Source organism: Tyto alba, unplaced genomic scaffold (assembly GCF_018691265.1).
Source record: "Tyto alba isolate M040663 unplaced genomic scaffold, T.alba_DEE_v4.0 Super-Scaffold_1000006, whole genome shotgun sequence".
Taxonomy (NCBI): domain Eukaryota; kingdom Metazoa; phylum Chordata; class Aves; order Strigiformes; family Tytonidae; genus Tyto; species Tyto alba.
This window is the reverse complement of record NW_024881272.1, coordinates 6,013,899-6,039,428: the sequence shown is the minus strand read 5'-3', so window position 1 is coordinate 6,039,428 and position 25,530 is coordinate 6,013,899. Positions and strand designations below refer to the sequence as shown.

Genomic DNA, 25,530 nt, shown 5'->3' with positions numbered 1-25,530 from the left:
TGAGCGAGGCCGCTGCGATTGCAACAGCGAGGTAGCCAGTTCAGAGGCATCTCTGCAAATGGGGTTTGGGTTTTTCCCCCTTTGCCGGGGATACTGGAGCACAGCCACCTCCTGAAGGCATAGGCAGGGACACGCACTTCGGTCAAAGAATTGGGCGGGGGGGGGTGGGGGGGTGGAATTATTCATGGCGAAGCCTCTGCAAAATCAACCATCGCGCCTGCCTGTCCCACGGGAGTCACGCAGGGACACCCCTCAGGGAGCTCTGCTGTGTCTATACGGGAACATCCCCTCAGCGCTGCACCATGCCTCTCCCGCCCGCTTTTCTACGACCAGGTCTACCTGTGCCCGCAGCTGAGAGGGGCTACTAAGGAGCCCAGAGATAGAAGAGAGCGGGGAGTGCGGGCACAGCAGGTTCTAACCCTGGGACCCCCGGCACCGCCGAGGCTGAGCCGTCCCCCTCAGCCGGCCGCCATGGCGGCGCGCGACTGAGGCGCCGGGCGCTCCCTCACCCCCGCCCCTTTCCCCTTCGCTGTGCGCATGCGCGGGGGTGGGCGTGGCGCGGGCGGGCGGGGGCGTGGCGCGGCGGTGCGCGGCGGCGGCGGGCGGGCGGCGCCATGTCGATGGAGGACCCCTTCTTCGTGGTGAAGGGGTGAGCGCCGGCTGCTTCGGGAGACACCCCGCGCCTCGGGGCGGGGGGGGGTCCCCCGGGAGCGGGGATGGGCTGGGTGCAGCCACCCCGCAGCGAGGGAGGTTTGGGGGGTGCGGGGGTGAGCGGCCGTCGGGGGTCTCTGGAAGGAGACCGGGGCGGGGGGGGGGGTGGTGGGGAAAATGGCGGCCCCGTCCCCATACGCACTTTCTGAGGCCGAAGGGGTTTTGGGGCGGCCCCAGGCTCGGCCTCCGCAGTCGGACGCGGGAGGCCCCGGGGCGAGGCGCTGTGCCGGGCCGCGCCCGGGCCTCCCCCGGGCCGAGGGCACCCCACTTGTGGAGGTGCAGCCCCGGGTGGGGGAGTGGGGTGTGGAGGGTGCAGCGGTGTCTTGGGTGAAGGTGCTTGGGGACAGCCTGCCCGCGTGCCCCCGAGGTGGCGGTGGCTCGGGGAACGTCGCCCTGCAGCAGGCAGAGAGGGGCTGGGGGGGCTCGGGGGCTGCATTCCCCCAGAGGTCAGGGCCGTGGCGTCCAGGTGGAAAGATGGAGAGGAGCAGGGGCTAAGCTGCGGGAGAAACTGGAGTATGGATGGTGGCCGTGAGAGGAAGCAAGTAAAGAGCCTGGACAAAGGTGAACGCACACCAAAGGTGGTTGAGGCAGCAGGGAAGGAAAATTGTAATTAATACCGTGAAAGCACCTTAGTCTCAAAAAACCACCTTGGTGGGGCCAGCTTCAGCTTCTGCCACGGGCCGGTCGCCTGCCCCACATCCCAGTGAAACAGCACTGGGGAGCAGCAGAGGTGCTCGTAGGAGCTGCGGGGAAGGCTGTGTGAGTGCAGGAGGTGCGGGAAGGGATGCTGGTGCAGCCCAGGGAGGTGAATTACTCTGCCGGGTTCAACTGGTGCTAAGGGGGGAAAAAAAAATAGGAGTTTGCTATGGGTGGGGAGCAAACGTCCCGTCAAACTTTCCAGAGAGGTTCCCGTGCTGTTCGGGGAAGGGCTGGGAGGGAAAAGGGGATGTGCTGCCGCTCCCAGCATTAATTATTACCCGGCTGGTTGGGGTGGAAGGGGCTGGTGAAAGCCGTCCACATTGTGTTCACTTTTCTTTCCTGGAGTTCCTAACTCCGCCCATCAGAGGACATCCAGCTCTGCTTTAAATTCCTGCTTGTGGGTACTTTCCCCAAGTGTGCCCAGATGGAAGAAAACCCAAAACTTCTGCTGGCAAATAGTGGAGGGAATGAAAGTCCAGCTCCTCAGTGCGGGCTGCTGACTTTAGGGCACTAGATGTGGCAGACTCAGAGCCGTGGGTGCGTGAGAAGAGGAGGAATACACGTCAGGGTGCCCAGAGACTGCAGCTTAGACAGCAGAGTTGAGTATTTCAGGCCACGGTGTAACGTAAAGAGAACTGCAGTCCTGGCACCCCTGCAGGGTCCTGGGCTTCTGCCACTGATAACTTGCTTTCCTTTACTGGGGATAAACACCTGTATCTTCCGTGGATGCTGTGTGCAAGCTCTCGGGCTCGTGGTGGCCACCTTTCACACCAGCAAAGTCTGGTCTTGTCTGTACCCCTCGTGCCAGCTCCCCATGAACCTGAGTCTGTAAATACAGATAACTACACTGATGAACCGTGACCCAAACTTACAGACCGTCTTGCCCCAAACCATCAAAGCAGTGTTGAGTGCTGTCAGCAAAGCCTGCCTTCCCATGCTGTCAATGCACTCATCTCCAAAAAGCTTAGAGCAGCAGAAAAGGCTTCTGTTCCCTAAGCCAGTAGAGCTGTGTATTTTTTAAATGATGAATTAAAATAAACAGTGCTGCACTCAAGAGTCTGCCTGGCTGTATTGTGGGGACAGTTCCTGTAATTCTGTGTGCCCTTGGGGTATCTTACATAGGTAGTCAAGAGTCTTCAGAGGAGAGCTGTTGAGAGGAATGCAAAACGTTAATTGCCAAAGAACTGCCTTGTTCAGACATTCTGCCCCAACTTGCCTGCGTGACACTCGACAGAAACCTCCCCTAAAAAAATAGGTCCCTTCACTAATAGCTGACCTGTGAGTTGTCGCTGCTCAACACTGTGCTGCAACACGAGAGGGGGTTGTCCAGTAAGCAAGGCGAATCCTTATTTTATAAAATAGACTAAAAATCGTGTGAAGGAAAGGTGTTTGGCAGAAAGCTGTGCTTCCCTGCCCAGCTGGACACGGGGCTGTGCCGTGACTGCTGCAGAGCAACTGGTGATAATCCCTTCACTTCTCTTTGATCACCCCGGCTGCAGGGAGGTGCAGAAAGCTGTGAACACCGCCCAGGGGCTCTTCCAGAGGTGGACAGAGCTCTTGCAAGATCCCTCCATCGCCACAAGAGAAGAAATCGACTGGACCACTAATGAGCTCAGGAACAACCTGCGGAGCATTGAGTGGGACCTGGAAGACTTGGATGAAACAATTAATATCCTTTCTGTGGCCCTTTGGAGGTGGGGCCTGCGGTTCCCAAGTTGTACTACATAGCTAGGTACCAGTGCTTGCCAGTAGTTACTTTTTTTCAGAAATCAGGACTGTTTGGGATTGAATTTTGCATTTACCTCAGCTTTTTGCAGACTTCAAATGAGAAATTAAGACAACTGCGTTCAGCAAAAGGATTTTCCTTTTGCCTTTTTGTTTTCCTTTTGACAAGGTATATTCTAAGATGCTTTGTTCTAGAAAGCCTATTGTGTTGTATGAATTTGGATTTCTGTGTAGTCAGTCATACTCTAGGCTGGCTTCCAGAAATACTCCTTTTCCCTTGTGTTCATCTGAACACTTCTGAAAGCGCTGCGCAGCATCAGAGAACCAAAAAAATGCAAGAGAGAAATCTCACGCTGATGTGTGTACTGCACAGGATGTTCCTGCCATGCCTGTTTTTTCCTCCAGTGTTTTGCACTTTGCCAGTCAAATTTTGGCAGAAGGCACAGGGCAGTGGCCACTTGGTAAGACCCCTCGCTGCAGCGCGCTCGGGGTTTGGGCGTCTGTGTGGGTACCCAACAGTGGTAGTGGGGACTCCTTGACTCGCTGCCTACGCATTGTTGAGGCAAACCCACGGAAATTCAACCTCGATGCGACGGAGCTGGGTATCAGGAAAGCCTTCATCACGAGCACACGGCAGGTGGTCAGGGTAAGGCACGTGGGCTTGGGGCGGGAGCGTGGGGAAGCCAAGGGGCAGTGATGAGGTGGTTAAAAAAGGAAGGTTTGAGGCCATTTCTGTGCTGAAGTGGGGAGAAGAGAACCAGCCTGCTACCTGCTGTCTCTCAGGTTTCCTCCTCTTCCCCATGTGCTCCCTCCTGGGGATGCCCAGACAGGTTTGGGGCTGCGAGAGTGCAGGTGCCCCGTGGCATACCCTGCTTTTCTGCTGCTGCTCCTTTAAGTCTTCACACCTCTCTTGCAACAGCGAGCCTGGGAACCTGTAGAAACTGGGAAGGAAGAGTAAAGTCCCCGCTGTAATGCAGGGGAGGCTGGAGTCTTCCCTTCAGTGTCAAAGGAAATCACAACTGTCCCATGCTTTTGTAGCGCTAGTTTTCAGAAACAGAGTCCACTTTGAACACTGACAGATGGTTAAAACCCAGCATTATTGACGTGCTGACTTCAATCTCCTACCGCTACAAAACAGTCCAAACAACCACTAGATTTATTTTTAACTTGGGGAAGATTTTTTTTTTTTTTTTTTTTTTAGTTTAAGCTCACACTTCAGAAGCAAAAGGAGGATTTTAACAACTTGGTGGTAATAAATAGAGAAGAAACATCATCCCAGAAGCTTCACTGCCTGGTAACAAGCTGCTGGTTAGGAAGTCTTCTCCCTATTAATAGCGATACTGAGCATAGCTTAGTTCCTGCTGCCCCTCATGACTCTGATGTTCCTGCTTCACAAAATGCATTGCTGTAGCTGGCAGCAAGCTTGTTACCCTGCCTGCAGTCCTGCGGTCTGGATGCAGTTCCTAAGGCCTTCTGCCTGGGAACTGAGCCCAAAGCCATGCTGGCCCCCGGGTAGCAGGCATGTGCTCGCTGCCTTGCCCTCAGTGTAGTCCACTCCCAAACAGGCAGGATCAGGCAAGCCCGCTCTATGGTCCTCTTTTTCCTGGCTGAAAACTGCTGGCTAATGGGTTCTGGAGCAGCGTCTCTTACTGTTAAATGAAATTTCTTTGTGGCATTATGCAGCTGACTTCCAGTTTCCATGGGGGAATTCGTGATGCACAGCAACATGTGCATTAGCCGGTGAGAAGTGACCGAGCAGGATCTGGTGCTCTTAGGCAATGTATTGCACGTCTCTGAACAGTAAAACATACCTAAATGTTCTGGTGACATCAGAACTGTGCTGGTGGGTCGAACTCTGATAGATCATACTAACTACTTGCTAGTCTACCCTATAAAAACTAGACTGCATCGTGGTGGGGGGCCTTCTGTGGCTAGCGATCTTCTACAGGAACTCGTCAGCAAAACTTAATTGATAAAAGAGAAAATGTAGGCACAGTCAGAGAGGATGGCCACAGGACAGGAAATCTATCTCGTCCTATGCAATATAAAACCAGATGCAACTGGAAATAAAGTGCAGGGGGTTACAGGCTTCCACGACCTTGAAGAACATGACTCTTCTTTACAGTCTATCAATGGAAACATTAGTTTAATATTAAACTAATCAAAATGTTTCTGGCTGTAGTAGAGCAAAAGTAAACAAGGAATACCCTGTAGCTGTTGATTCTAGTATTAGTAAAACGATGAGCTGCAATGAAGCTTTCTACAGTGTCCTTCCAGACACTTCAGAACTGTACATTTTAAAATAAAATCTTCCCTCCCTCCCCCCAAAGAAGCCTTGCTGGATATAGGCAGCCCTGTAGCACCCTGAAACCGCCTGTCACCTCACATCCAATGCTCACGTACTTCTCCTTTCGTTGAACAAACAGGAAATGAAGGATCAGATGTCAAACTCCTCCGTGCAAGCCCTGGCTGAACGGAAAAACAGGCAGGTGAGAAGCAGAAACAGGCAAGTTAAGTGAATGCAGTAGCTGTTTGGTACTTTAAGGAGTGAGGAGGATTTATCAGCTCTGGCAGCTGGTGTCTTGAGGTATGTGTTAGGTGAAACTTCCATTTTCACTTACTTCAAGGCCCTGCGTCGTAAGGTAGAGTGTATAGCGTTGATCAAAACTGGATGAAAGCAGTAATTGCAATATACATCCCCTCTGTAGTTCATTTCCTTAAAACCCTTTGTTCTAGGAAGGGGCTTGCGTGCTGCAGCGAAGCTGTGTGTTTGAGCCGTGTCTGTTTTGCTGACCTGACAGAGCTGGTTCTCACAGGCACAGTGCTGCCACCCTCTTCCAAGCCTGTCTCTCAAAGCAATAAGTCAGCACTTGCCATCTGTCTCTGTCTCCAGATCTGGTTGTGTACAACTGTCAGTGTTGCATCATCCCACGGAAAGGGGAATCTCCCTCCTCCTCAGGGGGAACAGACTCGGAATCCATGTCAGCGAGCGTAATCCTGCGCTCTGCTCTATTTAGGAGCTAAGATGCTGCAGTATCCTTTCTCACAGCTGCCTCTCGTAACAGCCATTGAAGAAGCTCGAGGAGTCTCAGGTTGTCTGCACTTGTAATCTAAGGAATAGAAGTAGTTGTGTCTTGTGCTTCTTCCCAGCTGATAGGGCGGCTGTAAAGAGATCTCAGAGCTGCCTCAGTAAAAGTCGGTGTGTGCTTCGTTCAAGGCATTTATCCGACTGCATCTACCTTACCACTTGTGGCAAAAATGACAAACTGCAGCAAGCTGCTGAGAAGCGCAGAGCTGATTCCCGAGCTTGTTACGGGGTTAACTGACGTGCTTGGCAAACACTTGAAGAAGCAAAGTCCCTTACAGCCCTGCTCAAACAAGCCTGTAGCTGTCTCTGCATTTTGCTGCTTTCCCTTGCGCAAGGTTCCTGCGAGCTGCGGGAGACCATATGGCCCAGTGAGCGCGGCGACATCTGGTCAGGAAAACCAACTTCCCGTTGCCGTCTTCCTCTCCCTTCCCCAGCCCCTCGCCTTCCCTCCAGACCGTGAAGCCTGGGCTGGGCTGGGCTGCAGCAGCTTTTCCAGCGAGCCTCTGTGTCTGAGAGGCAGGCTGGTGGCGACCTGACCCTGGCAGGCTAAGGCTGGCAGACGGAGGCCTTTCTGTTGAAGCTGGAGCAAAACTAGTGCACCGTGTTAAATAAGCGGTAGCTGCGCTTCCCACGAACTGGGGAGAACCAGGAGCTCGCTCAATGTCTCGGGGGCAGACAAAGCCAGATGTCTTGCTGGCTTCCTGCGTGGTTGATCTGTCAGCTTTCCTCCACCTCTCCTTGAACCTTGTAAGGCAGATGGACCGTAGATACAGTCTTGTTTTTAGCCTGCCGGAGCAGCCTGATCCTTGTCTTTATGTTCTTCACAAATACTCGATCGTCCCCTCCTGCCGGCAACCAGAATTTACCAGACGGTCTCATTACGCTGGTGGGCAGAGCTCCCTCACCCGTTTTCAGAGCTGCAGGGTGCAGCTCCTCACCTGCAGGCCATGTTCGTTCTCCAGCACCCGTTGGTCATGTTACACACCTTCCAGGGACCAGACTTACTCAGCTGGAAAGCCACGTCTCTGCTGGCTTTGCACAGGCTTCCCCATTCGGGTTGCAGAGCGAGTAGCAAGTGTCATCTTGTATGCTGGCAACTGCATGGTGTGCCGGAGGAACAGGTAGCCTGAATCAAAGAACGTGAGCATACAACACTGCTGTGGTTACATATTGCACTGCTTTACTGTCAGCTCAACTGGTTAAATACTTTATCCAGACCCTCTTAAGCCCCGCAGCATTCAGTTCAAGCTGTACATCTGTTAACACGGTATATCCGGGTGCTTCCCAGCCTACATGTCCTAGCACACAGTGCTGCCTCTCGAGCAGACCTTTGCTGGTCCTTTGTGCTGTGCAGGCCTCCTGCGCGCACCGTCTGTCGGTCGTACTCCAGCTCTCCTGCTCCTGGAGAAGCGTATTTGCAATATCGGGCTGCAGAGACTTCCCAGGCTGGCATTTGGGCACTGTGGTGTTTGAGATCGTGATAGCACGGTGGTTGAGTAGCAATAAAACAGGAGGAAAAGGATGATGTTGCTAAGGGCTCTCTGCATCTCTTTAGGCACTCCTGGGAGAAAGTGGGAGTCAGAGCTGGGGCTCTGGACCTGACAAATACAGCCGTCTGGACCGGGAGCTGCAATTAGCAAATTCACACTTCATCGAGGAGCAGCAAGCTCAACAACAGGTAAAGCAACAACTGGCACTGTACGGTCTAAGTAGCTTTGCTTGCCAAATGGGTGCTGGGGGGATGAGGTATGGGCTGCGGGAGCCAAAAAAGAACTCCAGTCCTTGTCTGGTCTGGATCCAGGAGCCTGACAGCCCTCCTCTTTGCTTGCAGCATATACCTCTGCACTCATTTCTTGTACAGAACAGCTTTGGTTGCGTCTTGGTGCAGAGTTTTTGACCCTTGAGGCTGGGGCCTTCTGCTCTGTACAGAAGGCGAACAACATGATCTGAAAGATGTAGCATGCCAAGTTTTAATACCACGTCGATTGCTGAAATCCTCGGAAGAGTAGAAACGTTGCAGACAGAAAAGAGCCTGTTTCTCTTGTGCAACTTCCCCTGGTTGAAAAATGCTGCTGTTTGCTGCTGTTTGTGTGCATCTTCATCCAAACAGGCTAGGAGCAGGAGCACGTGCCTGCTTCCTTTTCCTGTCTTTGTCAACATGAGCTTCGTGAGAAAGCCTGTGCGAGGGCTTTGCCGAACCCCTGGTGAGGTGCTTCCCCGCTGCCGGGGGAGTCGGGCTGGAGAAGGGCCAGGGCAGCCTGTACAGCAGCCCACCCAGACACAGGCTTTTAAACAAGTAGCTTCTTGGAGGTGGCAAACTCTGCTAAAGCTCCTGACCTGTGATACCTCCCTGGCTTTTAGACAAGTCTTACCTAGTGACTTTAGGAAGATAAATAGATTCAGAAATGGGTAACTAGGGTAGATTTAATCCTTAGCGTGACTGTGCCCCGAAAATGACTTAAAACATCAGCAGACCTATTCCTTTGGCACATCCGGAGCCAGGCTTGCTATTTTTAGCTGTAGAAGCTGCAACAACTTTTTACTTGTGTTAACCTCTTGTTAGCTGCAGCATGTGCCAGGCTGCATTTCCCGGGCGCAGCATCAGTGTGGCTCCCTGGTGCCGTTCCTGCTGCGGGCAGGGGTCTTGCAGAATGTTTGACGACCAGCCCCTGTGGCTTTCAAGAGTCGCTTTAGCAGGGAAGGGAGGAGGCTTGGCAGAGCCTGAGGCTGGCTTTGCAGGGGTGTCAGGAGACCGCAGCCTGCTGCGCTGCAGAGGTGCCATGCTAGGGAGGCTTTCCTGCAGCTCTCACTTCCCCAGCATTTCTTGGGAACGCGGTCCTCATTCCCGGTGGCTTCGATCTGTGCCCAGGCCCCACAGCCGATGTTGGCCCAGCTGTCCGCTGGATCATCTGGCTCTAACCCGGCTTCAGGAGGTGGCAGACCTGTAATTGCCCGTTTCCCTTCTTTTTGGCCCCAGTTGATTGTGGAGCAGCAAGATGAGCAGTTGGAGCTGGTCTCTGGCAGCATCGGGGTGCTGAAGAACATGTCCCAGCGCATCGGCGGGGAGCTGGAGGAGCAAGCAGTGTAAGTGCGAGCCGCGGCACCGAGAACCCGGTAAGGGGCTGGCTGCAACACAGCTGGAGGTCCTCACACGCCTATCTCTGCCCCTGTTAACGGCCTTGAATTTACAAGTCCCTCAGGCAGCCACTCCTAGCTGGCCTTTGCTTTTAGGCAGTGGAAAGCATTGCTTACTGCAGCCTGCCAGGATCCAACCGCAATCTCGTTCCTTTGAAAGCCTGCACCTAGGGCAGGCTTAGCTGCCGGTTTATCTTTCCTTCTCTCTCCTTTTTACACACCCCCCTAAGGCACAGAGTTAGCTCCTTGGTTTCAGCCAGCCAGCAGCACCCAACAGATGAGGGAGGGAGGTGCTGTGTAATGGGAATACTGGGCGCTTCCCCACTCCACAGGGTTTTGTGCTGCCCCTGATAACTGCTTGACCAGGGAGCTCTCAGCTCTGCCTTGCCCCTCCGAGACATGCAGCACAGAGCTGCTATTCATAGTTAAAGCTAAAAATAACCCTCACCCACACAAAGGGTTAAAGGGTAGCTCACAAAGTCGTTTGCATCCACCATTTACATACAAATTAGATTTCTTTCCCCGTTCTTGTCCTTTGCAAACAAGTGCATAAAGTTTCCAGTTATGCAGGCTAGCAGCTACCGCTTGCAGAGAGGCTTGCAGGCTTCGTGCCTGAAAGCCCTCCTTGTTTGGCTGGTAGGAGTCTGCAGGGCTGTGCCCCTTGTGAAGCGATGCTGTCTTTGATGGAGAGGAGGAACTTTAAACCCACCTCCCGTATGAAGTCTTGCAGCACGAGAGTCTTGAGAGTCTTCTCCTCTCACCGCAGCAGATCGGTGTGGTGTGTCCGTTTCCGTATCATCACATAAACCATCAGTGCTTGCTAGGACAGTAGCAGATAACTACTGCAATCCTTTTTTTACAACTCCTTCCTTTTCCCCCACTGAACAAAGGTTTAACAAGTGCCCTAGAACTCCAAATGAAGGAAGCTGTCCTTTCAAACCTATTAAGCTTTAAAGTCCTGCTGGCTGGAGACAATTAGATTGGTACCTTGATTCTGGATGTGCTCGTTTCTCTTCAAATGGGTTCTTGGCATTGACAAAGCACAGCTTCAGGAAGGCTTTCAGATTCATTACAGTCGCTGTGTGGAGGAAGTAGAGGGGTAACTTCCGTGCAGAGCTTAAAAAAGCACCTTAAAAGCAATTGCAAATCTCATTCCTGCTTGATACGTGAGTGGAACAAGGTTTTAGCTTCAACTGCAAGCCCTGAACAAGAAAAGATTTTTAAAGTCCAAGCTGGCGCCTAGATCTATCTAACCAGTCTCTGCTAATCACAGATTATAAATGAGACTTTCCTCTTAAAAGGAGGGAAAAGCCCACTCCTCACCTTGCAGCGGCACACAGAGCTCAGCCACTAACACGCAGGGGGGACCAGTCCGACAGGAGTCCCAAATGACTTCCCACTTTCCCCCGAAGCAGAGCTGCTGCTTCAAGAGTTTTGTTGGTTTTTGTTCCCCACCTTGGGTGCTTTCAGGAGACGGGGCTGCGTTGTTTCTCCGCCAGGGTGCGATACACTAATCGCATCGATGTTTCGATCAGCGCGTGCGAGAGCGCTGAGAAATCCCGAAGGGGCGCGCGGCTTGCTGACGGGTGCCGTGCTTCTCTGCCCCCAGGATGCTGGACGACTTCTCCCACGAGTTAGACAGCACTCAGTCGCGGCTTGATAACGTCATGAAGAAGCTGGCCAAAGTGTCTCACATGACGAGCGGTAGGTCCTGGGGAAGTGGGATCCGGCCCTGAAAAGAGGGAGACGAGCCCTCGGATCTTCGGGCTGGGGACGATATGTGCTCCCACCCACCGACAGCCAGCCCGGACCCGACCAGAGGGGAGGCAGCAGTGCTTGAAAAAGAGGGAAGATTTCCAAGCCCTGCAGCTGCTCCTGCCCAGACACCGCTCTGCAGCCTGTCCTTTGCCTTTGTTTTATTTACAGATGCCTTTCTATTTATGCTGCTACTGCTGCGGTGGGAAAATCCCCCCTCTAGGTGATAGGAGGGGAAGAGCTGCAGCCTCCTGCTCCGCTGCAGTTTTCCAGGCTGCCTGCGGAACAAAAGCTTTCAAGGTGCCCTAAAACAACTCGCTGCTGTGCGTGGCTTCTGGCTTCTGACCCCTCCGCCCACCACCAAAGGCTTGCCCGTGGCAAGCTCCTTCCCAAATCCCACCTGCCCTCGGGCTGCTGGCCTGTTAGCGGTCAGCTATATCTCTCAGCTGACAGAGGAAAGAGGCGATTTCTGTGCCCCGGGGGGAGGCTGAACCCATGAGAAAAGTCCTTATAAGGCTGTGCCTGAGAGCGGTGGGCTGGCGGGGCAGAGCAAACAGGAAGCCCGGCGTGCCTGCCGGGAAGTCCCCCCGCCGCCCGCTCGCCTCTCGGGGCGCTGGCAGGGCGCCCGGCGCTCGCCTCCTCCCTCACCCTTCTCCCCTGGGTGCTCGGGTCCCTCGTGGAGGCAGCAGCGAGGCGGGAGGAGAAGGGTTCCCCGCTCTGCAGGATGAGGCTGGCCGGGGGGAGTGGTGTGGTATTTTTGAGGTTGTGGAAACACGGCCTTAGGGAGACCGTTTGGAGCGCTGACGGTGCTCTTTGGGGCAGCACAACTAGGAAAAAACACTTGGATCCCTCTGGGAAAACCGCTTTGATCGCTGCAGGGTGCTGCCGGGAGTTGTGAGAGAGCATTCCTGCTATCCCCGGTGCCCCACGTGCCGGGGCTGACCGGGAAGGCTCTTCCTGGGGTAACTGCTGCTGTGCCCCGAAGTTGGGGGGTGCCAGCAGCCCTGTCCCTGCCGCTGCTGCTGCACCGTCGTCTCGCGGGGGGGCTGTGGCGCCGCGGCCAGAGGGCAGCTCTCGGGGGCGACGCAGCGTCGAGCTGCTGCAGAGCACGCACGGGGCCGGCGAGGTGTAAAGACAGCCAGGAGAAACCTCCGTCCTGGCCCTCTCCTAAGGAGAGCTGCCACAAGCTCCTCCTGGCAGAGCTGTTTTTCCAGCGGCTTTCACCAGACCCCTCTTCTTGTTCCTTTAAGGAATGGTGCTCCTCCACAAAGGAGCAGCGACACACAGCAGCTCTCTGCTTGTTCCTCCCGGTGGCTTTTGAACCGGCCTGTTTGAACTTGGTTGGGGAGAAGCCTCAAAAATTCCCGCAGCTGTCCCCAAAACCAGATGTATCCTGGAGGAGAGACACTCTCGCCCCGTGGGCTGCAGTGGGGCATGCTGCCAAAGCTGCTGCTGCTTTGGCTTTTGATGGCTTCTTTAAGCTCAAGTTGGGCTCCTTAGCAGTACAGTGAAGGAAAGCGCTCTCCCGATTTTCCTTCCCTCTTAAAGCAGGAAGACTGACGCTTCCTTTTCCTTCCAGATCGACAGCAGTGGTGTGCAATTATCATCCTCTTCGTCATCTTGCTGGTGGTGCTCATCCTGTTTTTCATCCTGTGATGGACTGAACTTCCTCGGACGCCCCCCCCTCCCCGCCCCCTCGCCCTCGTAGCACGGGGGAAATGAAACTTTCACCGTTTCCGTCCGCCCACAGAGATCCCCGGCAAGAAGACCCGCGCCCAGCTCTCACCATTCTCCTCTGAGGACCACGGCTCGGCTCCGCCGGCGTCTCACCTGGCCCCGGGGAGAGGGGGCTGAGGACTGGAGCTGCCTCCTCCCTCGCTGGGGCGCGATCTGGACCTGGAGGGGGGGAACTCGCCCCCCTGCGCTTCCACCCCGTGCAGGTAGGAGCCGGTTGCAGCGGTCCCGAGCTGCCTGCGGTCGGATGGGGACACGGAGCAGCGAGCCCTGGGGAGGACGGGCCCGGGGAGAGCCGGGGGGGGGAGGGGGGGGGGCAATTAATGAATTCACTGAGCATTACAAACCACCTTGCCGGCCCCGCGGGTGTTTGCCAGCCAGAAGCATTACCGGGAGGAGCGGGTGGTGGGAAACCCCACGCTGCCTTCCGTCCTCCCCCCGGGCCGCGGCGAGCCCGTGGCAGAGCCTTCCCATCCTTCGCCCGGGCGCGGATAGAAACCCCAGAGCTTTCAACGTGGGTTGATGCTCTGAAAGCTGGCAAACAACCATTCGCTGGAGAGCGAGTTTCTTAAAGCTTTTGAAAATTGCCTCCGTCGTTATACAAGCCTCTAAAGCTCATTGACTGATGCTTTCTTTGCCCTTGTATAACTGAGTAACTGCTTCTGTTTAACAGCTGCTTCCCTTTGGCAAGTGATTTGTCAGGTCTAAAATAACTTATTTTTTTTAAGGAAAAAAAAAAAAAAAACAAAACAAAACTTTAAAGATTTTTTTGATGACCGTTCGAGCCACGTTCTCTCTGCGGATGTACGATACACATTATCAGAGGAACGGAGCTTAATTATGTATTTTAAGTGCATATGAACTTGTAAATAGGATGTCTTCATTTTTCCCAACTGCTGTTTTTCGGACACCTCCATTGTGAGCAACCAAAAGGCAGGAGATTCAAAGCTACGTCGCATTTCTGTATTACGTCCCAGCCCTTTTGTTACCTTTGAGTTGTTTGTCACTCGGGTTGCCTCAGCAGTGTCAGGTAGCCTAATCGTCTCCCTTGTAATCAGGAGTTAGTCGGGTGGTCGATACCAAAATGTGGTGAAGAAAGCCCACCTTGGCAGTTAACCCTGGGGAGAAATGTGGTGGTGGTGGTGGGGGGGGGTTTGCGCCGCAAACACCGATTGCAGGATATGGGGTGACTCTTCAGGAAAGCAAAACCAGTTTCTTACTAAAGTCTGCTCCCGTAATTTAAGTTGCAAACACTGAAAGACTGGGGCCGGGCTGGCTTACGCCTCCCATCTGGGTCTCAGATGGGGCCGGGGGAGGATGTTAATCGGTGCTGACGCTAAGACTTCCGCTGAAATGGCAAATCACCCCTGAAAATCAGCCTCCCTGAGCGGGAAGCTCACCACCAGACGGCTTTACCTCCGGGGTGCTGAGCCCGGACTGAACACTCCACCCCGCCGGGGCTGTGGCTCCCTTCGAGCAGCGGTGTGACACTCCCCGTCCCCCCCCCCTGCAGACACCGTGCCTTCCGAGGCGGGGGCGAGCCCCGAGCTGCCCCGCAGCCTCCGCTCGCTCGGGTGCTCTCATCGTTAACGCACACGCGCCCTTAAGCGCCAACCCTCACTAATTATTTCAGCAGTTGCTCTTCATCCTCGCAGAGCACCTCGGGTTTTGGTTTGGCAAGAAATAACGCGGTGGCTCCTTTCCGGGGCTGGCTACCGGAGGGTCTCCTTGGGCTCAATGCCTCTCCAAGAGCAGGTTCCAGGGAGCGGGGCTCGCCGGTATTTGCACACCTCCAATCCCCACGTTATTTCCAGCGTGGTCGTGGACCCTCCGGGACCCCACTCCTTCATTCACCCCGCGTCCTGCCGGAGGGCGACCTCACCGCAAGCCACCACCCTGGCTTCGGTCCCTTCGCCTGTGTACAATTTTTTTTTTTTTTTCCTGGTGTTGGTGGTGCCCTTCCCTTTAACACTAAATAAAGGCATTGCTGCTGCCCAGCGCGGCGCAGCAGAGATCACCTCTCGTTCTCGCAGTGACCCTCGCTGGGGGGGGGGCGGGGGGGGATGTTTCCTGGCACCAAGTAGCCAGAAAAGCTCCCACAGCATCTGCCCGCCGTCACCCTCCTGGCTTATTAAGGCATAAGCGGCAGCTGTGGTTTCTGGGGTCCCCCCTGGGCAGCTGCTGCCCAGATGGGGGGGGACGCTGCGGGCAGCTGCTGCCCAGATGGGGGGTGGGGGGGGGGGGGGGGGGGGGGGGGGGCACAGCCAATTGCTGTGCCGTGCCTCCCCCCCGCTTGCCGGAGACGCTTGTCCCAGCGCAGCCGCCCCGGCGCCGCGGCGTGAGTTTCCCCTTCCGTGGCTGTTAAAAAAAAAAAATCAAAACCCCAAACCAGACCCCTCTAGCGATGGGTACTTACAGACACATCCCCCCCCCCCCAGCCTCCCAGCACAGCTCTCTGGGGGAGCACTGACCCCAGGAGACCCCCCCAACCATCCTCTCCCCATATCCCCACCTCGCAGCCCAAATGGGTCCTCAAGCCCCAAAATGCTCCTGCCCTCAGCTGATGTCACCCCCTGCCACAACATGAGTTCAGTGCCCCGGACAAGCCACCCACTGCGGTTCTACCGACCCGGGTGGGGGGGGCTCAGCCCCCCGTGAAGGTACCCACACGCTCCCAGTTCCCGCAACCCCGGGGCTGGGGCATGTCCTGACCCCCTGGCCAAGTGTCACCTTCCATGCCTCCCACAAGCCAAGGGCACCATGTTTCACAATTACATAGATTTATATATTTTTTTTTTTTTTCCCATTTGAAATAATTTAAAAGAAGCCCACCAGCCCCCAGGCACAGGTTTCCCGCCGTGGCCAGGAACCCCACAACTCTTGGGGGTGCAGGGATGGGGCGTCCCCACACTGGCCACCCCCCAGTGCCAACCAGCTCAGTGGCAGGGCTGGGCTGTCCCCACACTTGGAGCAGCTCCTGAAGATACTGGGGGGGGGGGGGGGGGGGGCCGGGAAACCCGCCTGTCCCCACCGCAGCGGGGACCCGAGCATCGCAGCGGAGCAGGGCAGGTCCCGGCTCGCTCCGCCCCGTGCCGTGCCGGCCTGCAGCATCCCGGGCTGTCGGCGGGACATCGTCCTCCTCCCGCCGGGTTTCGGGGCTACTGGGGCGCCGGGCGCTGCCGGAGCACCCGGAGGGACAGGGTGTCCGCCCGGAGCAGCAGCTCGCGGATTCGGGCCAGCCCCAACCCCGAGACGGCCACCCCGTTGACCTGCAAGATCTCATCCCCCACGCCCAGGAGCCCCGCGTAGAGCTTGGCCGTGCCGGCGTCTGCCATCTCCTGCACGTAGACACCTGCGGAGAGAGATGGGGGGGGGCTGCGTGGGTGAACCCCCACCCCCCCCCCAATCCCCTGCACCCCACGGCCGGGGCCTGCGTGCAGCAACCGACTCGCTATAAATGTTTTTTTTTTTTTTTTTGAGGGGTATTGGCTGCACATCCCAAACCAAGGACACCCCCAGCCACCGTCACCCCTCTGGGGCTCAGCAGGGATGGAGCAGCCCCCTCCACCCCAAGCTCACTCCTGGGGAAGGGACACTTTGGGATGACACCCCCCTGCCCCGTACCTGTGTCAGGCCGGCCGTGCCCAGAGGTGACACAAAACCCGAAGGCGCCGTGGGGGGGTCGCTGCAGCTCCAGCTGGCTGGTGCCGTCGGGGAAGACCTCCACCACCCGCCCCACCGCACGCAGCCGCCCGGGCGCCCCGATATCCTCCACGCTCAGCGAGCGCCGCGGCCCCGAGCCCCCCTTCCTGCGGGGAGAGGGGAGACGGGGGACCCCGGCTGTGGCTGAGCACCCCGAAACAGCCCTCCCAGGGAGGGGGGGGGGGGGTCACGCCGGGCCCTGGCGTACCTGTCGGCTGCGGGCTGGGGCAGGAGATAGGCGCTGGCGCGGGGTGCCTTGCCCAGGAGGGGGTGCAGGCTCTGGATGGAGGCGGCTTTTCGGGGCTGGCAGAAAGGTGACACCTGGGGGAAAATATCAAATAAAAAGTAAATTTTAAAAGCGCTCAGCTGAGCTGGGGACAACCAGAAACACTGCGCAGCACTGCAACCCTGCACCCACCGAGGGGGTGGGGGGCACCTCACAACCCGTGTCCTCCCCCCCCCCCCCCCACCACCAGAGCCCTCCCGAAAGTGCCGCTGAGGTGGGATAAGCCAGTGCCCCCCACCCTGGGCAAGGACACCCACCCAAGGAATGGGGTTTCTCAGGGTGGGGGGGGGTGGTCACCTCACTGCTCAGCTGGCCGCCACACACAAACCATGACCCCAAACCGAATTACCCCCTCATCTCCCCTCCCAAAACCTCTTCCGCTCCCCATTTGGCTCCAGATTTTTCAAACCCAGCAGGTTTGGCCCCCAACCCCCCCCCCCCCCCCCCTTTTCCCCAGGACCTCTGAGGCCATCAAAGCTTCACCCCAACCCCAGCACCCTCCCTCCTGTAGGACACCCCCCCCCCTCAGCCACGGCCACCGCGCACCGGCACGGGGTGACCTTTCAAGCTCACCAGCCTCAGGGACTGCAGGGAGGGCGACTTCTTCATGCCGGGGCTGTCGGGGGGGGGGGCCGCCGGGGGCCGGGAGCTGCTCCATGCTGTAGCAGCGGAAGCGGCCCAGGCGCTGCTTGGTGCTCTGGCTCAGGCTGCACAGCAGCTTTTTCAACCCCGACGCCGAAGCGCTGCTGCCCTTGCGGCTCGCTGGCTGCCCCCCCGGCTCCCGGCGCGGGGAGGGACGAGGGTCATCCACCGTGTGCCCGAGGTGGGGAACAGGACTCCAGGCTGGGGGTGCATCCTGCGGCCTTGAGAGCCGCAGCGAGGAGAAATTGGGGTGCAGGCCCCCTCCCCACAGCAGTAACCCGGCAGGCGCAAGGGATGGTTTCACCAAGCAAAGCAACCTGAAGGGCTCCCTACCCCCTTTTTCCCCAGAACTGCAGGGGTTTAACACCTTCCAGGCCTCCCCACCCCCTTTTTCCCCAGAACTGCAGGGGTTTAACACCTTCCAGGCCTCCCCGAAGGGCTCGAAAGACACAGGCTTCAGGTTTGGTGACCCCCAAAGGCAGCCACCGGGCTGGCAGCGTTTAGCAGCTGATTTTCCCCCAAAAAAGGGAAGGCCCAGCACCAAGCTAAACACCTCGAAGGGCACCCACCTTCATATTTACTGCAACACACACACCCCCACCCGCCTCAGCGGGACCAGATCCGTGGCAAAACTTTGCTCCCCACAAACCCACATGTAAAATTGCCACCCCCCATATTGCGTTTTTTTTTTTTTTTTTTGGTGCCGAAAGGTAGAGCCCCACCGGGAAGCTTTGGGGGGGGCTGGGGGGAGGTTTTAAGGCTCAGCCTGGCACCATCCTGCTGCGCCGAGGAGGGATGCTCAGCTCAGGGCTGCAGCACCCGCGGCACGGTGCGGGATGCCGGCGGCCCCTCGGCTCTCACTCACCCTGGTGCCGCGTTCCCGGCCGGGTGCCGCTGCTGCTGCTGCTCTCCGGGGGGGCGAGCAGCCTCCTGGGACGCGGGGGGCGATGGTGGGGGGCGACGGTGCCCCTGTAACCACAGCGAGACAGTCACCACCCCTCCTTGTTGGGGATCCCCCCCCCCCCCCCCTCTCTCCCCAGGCACCCCTCGTGCGCGGGTCTCTTACCCCTGCCCGTCCCCGGGGGGTCCTGCCCGTGGGTGTTGTTGCTGTTGTTGGTGGACAAGGCACGGAGGGGGCTCCCCGGGAGCCATCTGGGGCTGCAGGGACCCCGCCGCTCCCCCGGCCCCGCTGTGCCCCTGGGCTGGGGGGACGCAGCGCCCCCACCATCGGGCTCCGGACCCCGGGCTCCTTGGCTCGATGCCCGGCGGCTGCCACCGGAGAAGAGGGTTTTCCTGCAAGGCGCCTGGGAGCAGGCCTTTTTTGGGGGGGGGGGAGTGGGGAGGTGGGTGCCTGGCATCGGGGTGCCAACCCCCGGCTGCGAGGAGGGGTCCGGGGGCTCAGTGGGCTGCAGCGGGGGCCGAGCGGCGTTTCCCACCCCCTCGCTGCCCCCCGCACGCCGGCGAGGGTCCCCCTCCTCCCGGTTGCCAGCTCTCCCCGACGGCGGGGGGCAAACAGCCCCCGTCCCGCTTGCGGTGCCACCCGAGTCCCCGTCCCCTGCACGGGGGTCACCGCCGGCCGCACACGTCTCCTTCCCAGCCCTCAGCTCCGGCTGCGGGGTGGCACGGGGGGCCCTGTGACCCCGAGCCCGGGGGTCCCGGTAGCCCCGCGGGTGGGGGCTGCGGGGTCCCGCCTCCTCGCTGTCCGTGCGGCAGCCGTCGGAGGTGTCGGTGCTCTCCAGGGCCGAGTCCCCCTCGTCGATGTAGGTGACGCCCCCGATGTACGTCTCCTTGATCTTCTCGGTGTGGATGCGCTGCCGGGAGGGGAGGATCCACAGCGGGGACCCCCGGGGGCCCAACGCCCTGGTTTTGGGCTCCGGCCGGGCAGCTCTCAGCCCCCCGCTATCCCCTGGGTGGCTTCCTTGTGCCTCCGAGCCACTTTTAGCCACGTCGGCAGCCGCCGGCGCATCCGGCCCCCGGCCGGCGGCAGCACCGAGGAAGGAGCCGCAGGCGCTGCACTTGCCCCCGGACCCGAGGTCGCCGCTCCGGGCTTTGTGCTGGCCAACCCCAGCTCCCGGTTGCCCGCCGCCGGCTGGCTCCAGCGGGGATGGAGCGGAGGCCAGGGCCCGCCGGTGCCGCAGCTGCAGCCGCTCCAGGTACCGCGCCTCGGCGTCGCGGGCCGACTCGTCCTCGAAGCGGACGCGGGACGGGGAAGGTCCCCGGGGCCGCCGCGGCCGCCCGCAGCTCGATTCCCCGCTCGACGAGTCGCTCAGGCTCCCGCCGTCCCGCGGGGCGACGCTCGGCCTCCCGCTGGGCTCCCTGGCGTGGGGACAGACGGGTGGACGCATCCCGGCAAAGCGGGGAAACCTCGGGAGAGCGGGGACAAACCCAGCGCAAGGAGGAAAGCCCGCTTGATGCTGCCCCTGCTGCAGCCCGACCTCCATCTCCTTTCCCCTGCGCCCCAGCGCGTCGTTAATCAGGTTTATTAATTGCACGTGACCTGGCCCGCGCGGCGAGCCGTGGCTTCGGTACAGCCCCCCCCCCCCCCCCCCCGGTTGGGAAACACAATCCCCCCCGCCACGGCCAGCCGGGAGCACAGCGTTACCACCACCACCTTATTATAAAACACAATTAAACCCCCTTCCACACACACACTCGCACGCCCTCCCTAAATGCGATGCCACGAAGGCTTCGCGCGCGCCCGGGCTGGGGGGGGGGGGGATGCTGGCGGAGGGCAGGATGCGGCCCCGGGGGGGCTGGCACTGACCTGGGGTGCGGGCCGGTGGTGTCGGCGGGGAGGAGGAGGAGGATGTCGTGGCTGGCGCGCAGGGGGTTCGTGCGAGCCTTCATGCGGGCGCGCTGCAGCAGCTGCTTGGCCTGCTCGTGCCGCGGGCTCAGCTCGAGCTCCTGCCCGGGGACAAAGGCCCTGCGGCCCCCGCGGCGGGGGAGAGGGATTAGGGGAAAAAAACAAACCAAAACAAAAAAAAACCAACCCAGGGATTAGATGTGGTTTAACGGTGACGACGAGGCTGTTCTGCTCAGAGAAAACAGGGCCCGGGCTCCATTCGCCGGCGGGCCGGTTGCCGTGCCGGGGTACGGCCGAGCGGGAGCCCCCCCCCCCCCCCCCCCGTTGCCCGGCAGGAGTTTTGGGGACACGCACCCCACGCCGGCGATGCTTTGGAGGGAGGCTCAGCACCGGCTCCGCCGAGGCAGCGCTTTGCACCACGGATGTGCCGGAGGTGGAGGGGGGGAAACTGAGGCAGGCACCGCCTCTGACCCCCGCCGGTGTAAATCCCGCCGCGATGCGAACGCAGGTGGGTTTGGGATGATCTCCCCGATTCTGCTGCCTTCCCTTCCTCGCAGGGGGTCTTCCCCCCGGCCCTCTGCCCCCCCCCCCCCCATCCCCCCCGGCCGTGGGGTGGGGGCTCCGGCAGCGATGGGAGGGCACAGCCCTGCCTCCCCCATTGGCCATGGCCCTAATCCCTCTGATTAAAATAATCAGCTCAGGCAGTCACTTCGGGGAACCCGGCCTTAAGCTCTTCGCAGCAGGAGGGTGGGCGCACACCGGCCCCCCACGAAAGCCCCCTGTGCAGTACCAGGGGGTGGGGGGCCAGGGTTCCCCCCCCTCCCCGGGTTCTGGCTGCCCCTGCTCACGGGGAGCACAGCATCCCCGGCTGCCGGAGCAGCACAGAACCAGTACCCACGATACGGGGGGGGGGGGTCTTCCCCCTCCCCCCAATTCCTTCCCCCACGCAGCCTCCGAGCCGCCAGCCCCCCTCCCCACCTGCCCATCCCACCTCCGTATTTTGAGTCTGTACCTCTAAGGGTTATCGTTAGCCCAACAAGATTACACACGCCTGCCGCCTCGATCCTCTTAAGCACCTGGAGCAAATTTCTGTCTCATCCTCTTCCCCAGCTCCCTTCCTACCCTGGGGTCCTGGCAGGGACCCCCCCTCACGCCCAAACACCACACGGACACCCGGCTCGACCTGACCCTCCTGCCCCCCTCGCCCCCACACAGCCCTTCCCCAGCGCTGCTTTGCAGGGTGCATTTAAAATACAAGACTGGGGAAGGTGGAGGGAAAAAAAAAATATAATAAAAAAAAAAAAAAAAAAAAAAAGAGGGAAATGTCCATCTCTGCCACGCCAGGACTGACCTACCTGCAACCCTCGGCGTCCTGCAGCGAGACCCCCGAGTCCCAGTCCCCGTCGCTTGCTGGTACCTCTGAAATGCAGGACAGGGAAAAGCATCAGCCTGGCTGGGCTGTGTGCCCCCCCTGCCCCGCTCCCCCTCAGTAGCACCCCCCGTACTCCCAGCCCCACACTTATTTTGGGGCTATCCCAGTTGCTCGGCTCTGGAGAGACCCCAGAGGAGTGGGACGTGGGGCAACAGCACCCAGTGGGGTGTGCCGGTGGGGATAGGGATGGCGGGGTTGTTAGGGCAGATGCTTTCGAAGAAGAAATTAATTTATTTTTCTGGTGGCAGCTTGCAAAGGGGAGATGATGCCCGCAGACCTCGAGTGCCCCCAGAAAGCAGATTTCTTGCTCTTGTTTTTAGTAGTAAAATTCGTCTCCGGGACGCCGGAGGGGCCCGGCAGCATCCCGGTGAAGCAGCACCCGGTTTTCTTTGTGGGCACCTCCTACAGCGGCCGGTGGAGGGGATGCAGCACCCCGGGGGAGGCTGGAGGACGGCCCTGAGGACCCCCCTTCACCCCAAAGCTTTTCCTTTCCCGCTCCCCTCGGCTCTACCGAAAAACTCACCGGGCACGGCGAGGCCCAGCACCTCCTGCAGCAGCCGCCGGTTCCTCTCCACCCGCTCGGCCAGCGAGAGCCTGTCCCAGCCCTCCGCCACGGTGGGGGACACAGAGGGACCCCCCGGGTCCCGTGGCGGGGTTCGCGCCTCTTCTTCCAGGGGGGGTCTCTCACGGGGGGAGGCAGAGCCCCGGCACCCACTGCTCTCATCCCAAGGGAGCTCGGTGCTTCCCAGCGCGTCCCCCCTGGGTGCCGGCACCCTCCAGAGCCCCGGGGTGCCGGCGCGGGGGGCTGGGGGGCCACCGGCCGTGGGCTCCCCGCCATCCAGCAGCCCGTCCGTCAGGTAGGTGCGGAGCTGAGCCCGCGGCTCCGCCGCCACCTCCACCCCCGCCTTTCCCCGCCTGGGCCGGTGCTTCCTGGCCGAGGGGCGTTCGGGGGTGGCCATGGGGGTCCCCGGCCGGCCGCCCCCCCTTTTCTCCTTCAGCGCCTTCACCTTGCTCTCCAGGATGGCGTGGGGGCCGCGGGCGGCCTCGGGGGGCTCCGGCGGGGCTGGGGTTCGGCCGCCGCTCTGGCCGTGCTGCTCGGGGGGCCGCGGCACCCGCCGCGCCTCAGCGGGAGAGCCCCCCCCCTCCATGCGCCCTGCGGGGAGAAAAAAAAACGGGGGAGCCCCCAAACTTCCCACACCCTCCTCGGTGCGTCCTGGGGGGGGGCTCTGCGGACAGCAGCCTGGGGCGGGGGGAGCCAAAGGGGGGGGCTCGGTGGGGAAGGGGACATGGCAGAGCAGGAGGCCACTCACCCCCCCCCCCCTCTCAGCACTGGACCAGCATCACTCCATTGTGGGGGGAGTGGGGGTCCCCCGAAGCGAGTGGCCAGGGGCTGAGCAGGAGCGCGGGTGTCTGCCCGTGTTGTTTCGGGTACCCCAGAGGGACTAAGCCAAACCAGGGCCCCAAAACTTCCCGGAACAGAAATTCCTCATGACTGCAGCTTGCCGAAGGTGCCACCAGCCCCCTGCTCCACCTCAGCCCCCCGGGTCACACGTGTCACACTCGTCCTGCACTGGCCTCGTAGTCCCGGTGACACCCAGGTGCCGCTGCCCCCCTGCACCCCGCCGGGAGCATCCCGTCCCCGCTGGTACCCCCCGGAGGAGCCTCCCCCGCGGCTGGGGCTGCAGGAGCATCCCCGGGACACCCACCCGGTCCCCATCGCCTCCCCCCCCCCGGCTCCGCTCACCGCAGCCCCTCGCTGCCCCGGGGCAGAGCGAGGGGAGGATGGGGGGGGGGCGAAAGTTGTCCTTACCCCCGGAGCAGCATCGGGAGAGGGCTGGGAAGAGGGAGAAGAAGGCGGAAGAAGGGAAGGAAGCAGGGGAGGGGAAAAAAAAAAAATTAAAAAAAAAAAAAAAAAAAAAAAAGGACAAATCAGCAAATCCCAGCCCCTTCAGCTGAGCCCAAGCTCAGCCGCCTGGCTGGACTGTGGGGCCGCCGGCGGCCCTGCCTCCCGCCCAGGCCTCCTCCTCTTCCTCCTCCGCGCCACCCCATGCCAGGGCACCCGGCCAAATCCTGCCCCAGCCCTGCAGCCAAAGCGGCTGCCCCCACGCCCAAAGGGCGACGCCAGCGTGGGGGGACGGAGGGGACCCCAACACCCCGCGCCGGGACGGAGGGCAGCCCGGCTGCCTCGGCCGGCTCTCAGGAACGTCCTTTGTCTGGGCTGTGGGTTTGGGAGGCGAGCGGGGAGCAAAGCCAGCCCCCCTTCCCGGGGCCTGCCGGGGGGGCACCGCACCCCGGGGTGCTGGGGGGGGGGGGGGGGGTCGGGTCTGCCCCGCACCAGCAGCTGGGGCTTCAGGAGACCCCGAAAGGATGGTGAGGGTGGTCCCGCCGGCGTGGGGGAGTTTTTTTTCTGACGGGCTGCAGGCAGGCAGCAAAGCCCTGCCGGCTTTAGGCACCCTCCCGCGAGCATCCCGCGGTTTGTAGCTGTGCTAAATTTTCCTGTTTTCCCAGAGGCCAAATCCTGCCCCGGGTCCCCAGGGCCACCCGAGCACCTTCAGGCAGGAGGGTGGCGGGAGCAGAGTTTGGTGCACCCGCGGATCATCACCCCGAAACCCAGCGTGCAGCAAGCACCCTGCGGAGCCACCCGCTCCCCACACACCCGAACCGCCCCCCCCGCTTCCTCCCACTGAGACCCCACGAAACTCGTCACGCAGGATGAAGGCCCCGGGTGGGCGCTGCTTACCTGGAGGCACCCGGGCTGCCGTGCCCGGGGGGCAGGCGGGGTGCTGCGGGGGCCAGGAGCATCCCGGCCCCGCTCCGGCTGCCGCTTTTGATATTCGTGATTGGTTTCATAATCCCGATCAAAAGGAAATCACCAGGATTATGAAATTGTTTTAATCCTCCCGGCTCCAGCCGCGCTGGCCCCTGCCAGCACGGGATCGGCAAGAAATCACTTTTATCTTCTTAAAATCTCCGTCCTCCGCCCCACCCCAGCGGCCCCGGAGCCAAAAATGAGCCCGAGGGAGCCAAAAACCCAAGGGTTTCCTCCCCGGCCGGGGGCTGGCTGTGCTCGAAGCGGGGCTCACTCCTTGCCCCACGGGGGGACAGACCGCTGGCAGGTCGGGGTGGAAGATCTCAAGGAGGAGAGACACCCCCCCCACCTCGCCCCGTACCCCAGCCCTGGGGTCCGACCTCCCCTGCGGTGCCAGGATCCCTCCTTACCTCCGTGCTGTCCCAGTGAGCGATCCCAGCTCCTCTTCCCCAGGCTGGGGAGGGGAAAAGCGGCCTGGGGAGACGTTGTCCCCATTGAGGTGGGGACAAACAGGCCGGTGAGGTGCCAAAGGGCAGCTGGGGTCCTGCCGCCAGCCCGGAGGTCGGGATTAAACCTCTGGGAAGCGGCTGGCGTGAGCGGCAACGGGCTTAGGAGCGGTTTCAAGGCGTCGGGCTCTCTTCTGGGAGGCAGCTTGATGGCAAGAGACGATGAAGGGCTTTAAGAGAGCAAAATGAAAGCACAGACCCAGAGTTGGGCCGCTCAGCCTCTGGCCACCCCCTGTGCAGGCGGGACAACACCTTGGACCAGAGACAAGCTGGGGAGAGGCAGCCAAAGGCTCCCCCCCAGAAGGACCAAGAGCCTTTAGGCAGTACGGCACGGTCTGGGCAGGGGGGTTTCCTCCAGCATCACCCCTGGGCATGTCAGGTTTGAGCCCTGGGACCTTCCCGTTGACCCCCTGCCCACCTCCGAGCCCTTCTCAAACATCTCCCTCCCCCAAGCACCTCCACCTCCTCCCGGGACACAGGCGTCCCCCGCCTCCGGCCACGGG

At 60.0% G+C, this 25,530-nt stretch overlaps 2 protein-coding genes across 3 annotated transcripts; one reads left to right on the top strand and one right to left on the bottom strand.

The window, feature by feature from the left end:
* The first annotated feature begins 574 nt into the window (after positions 1 to 574).
* Positions 575 to 14,864, top strand: STX6 (syntaxin 6). Of its 2 annotated transcripts, none has more exons than XM_042784051.1 (8): positions 575 to 649; positions 2,910 to 3,079; positions 3,687 to 3,781; positions 5,562 to 5,624; positions 7,779 to 7,901; positions 9,201 to 9,307; positions 10,968 to 11,062; positions 12,864 to 14,864. In XM_042784051.1, exons 1-8 carry the CDS (start codon positions 615 to 617, stop codon positions 12,965 to 12,967), a joined length of 792 nt encoding a protein of 263 aa, XP_042639985.1. In that variant the 5' UTR covers positions 575 to 614; the 3' UTR covers positions 12,968 to 14,864. The 2 variants fall into 2 exon arrangements, with proteins under 2 accessions (XP_042639985.1, XP_042639990.1); XM_042784056.1 differs by having other exon boundaries at positions 12,693 to 14,864.
* A 480-nt stretch (positions 14,865 to 15,344) lies between these two features.
* On the bottom strand, positions 15,345 to 25,303 carry KIAA1614 (KIAA1614 ortholog). The gene is given in 12 exon segments (XM_042805820.1): positions 15,345 to 16,199; positions 16,472 to 16,656; positions 16,758 to 16,870; positions 17,409 to 17,465; positions 17,467 to 17,844; positions 17,896 to 18,030; positions 18,343 to 18,446; positions 18,544 to 19,793; positions 20,242 to 20,400; positions 21,636 to 21,699; positions 22,236 to 22,865; positions 24,932 to 25,303. Coding segments are annotated over 12 exon segments (3,354 nt in total). The 5' UTR covers positions 25,017 to 25,303; the 3' UTR covers positions 15,345 to 16,005.
* Positions 25,304 to 25,530: the final 227 nt, after the last annotated feature.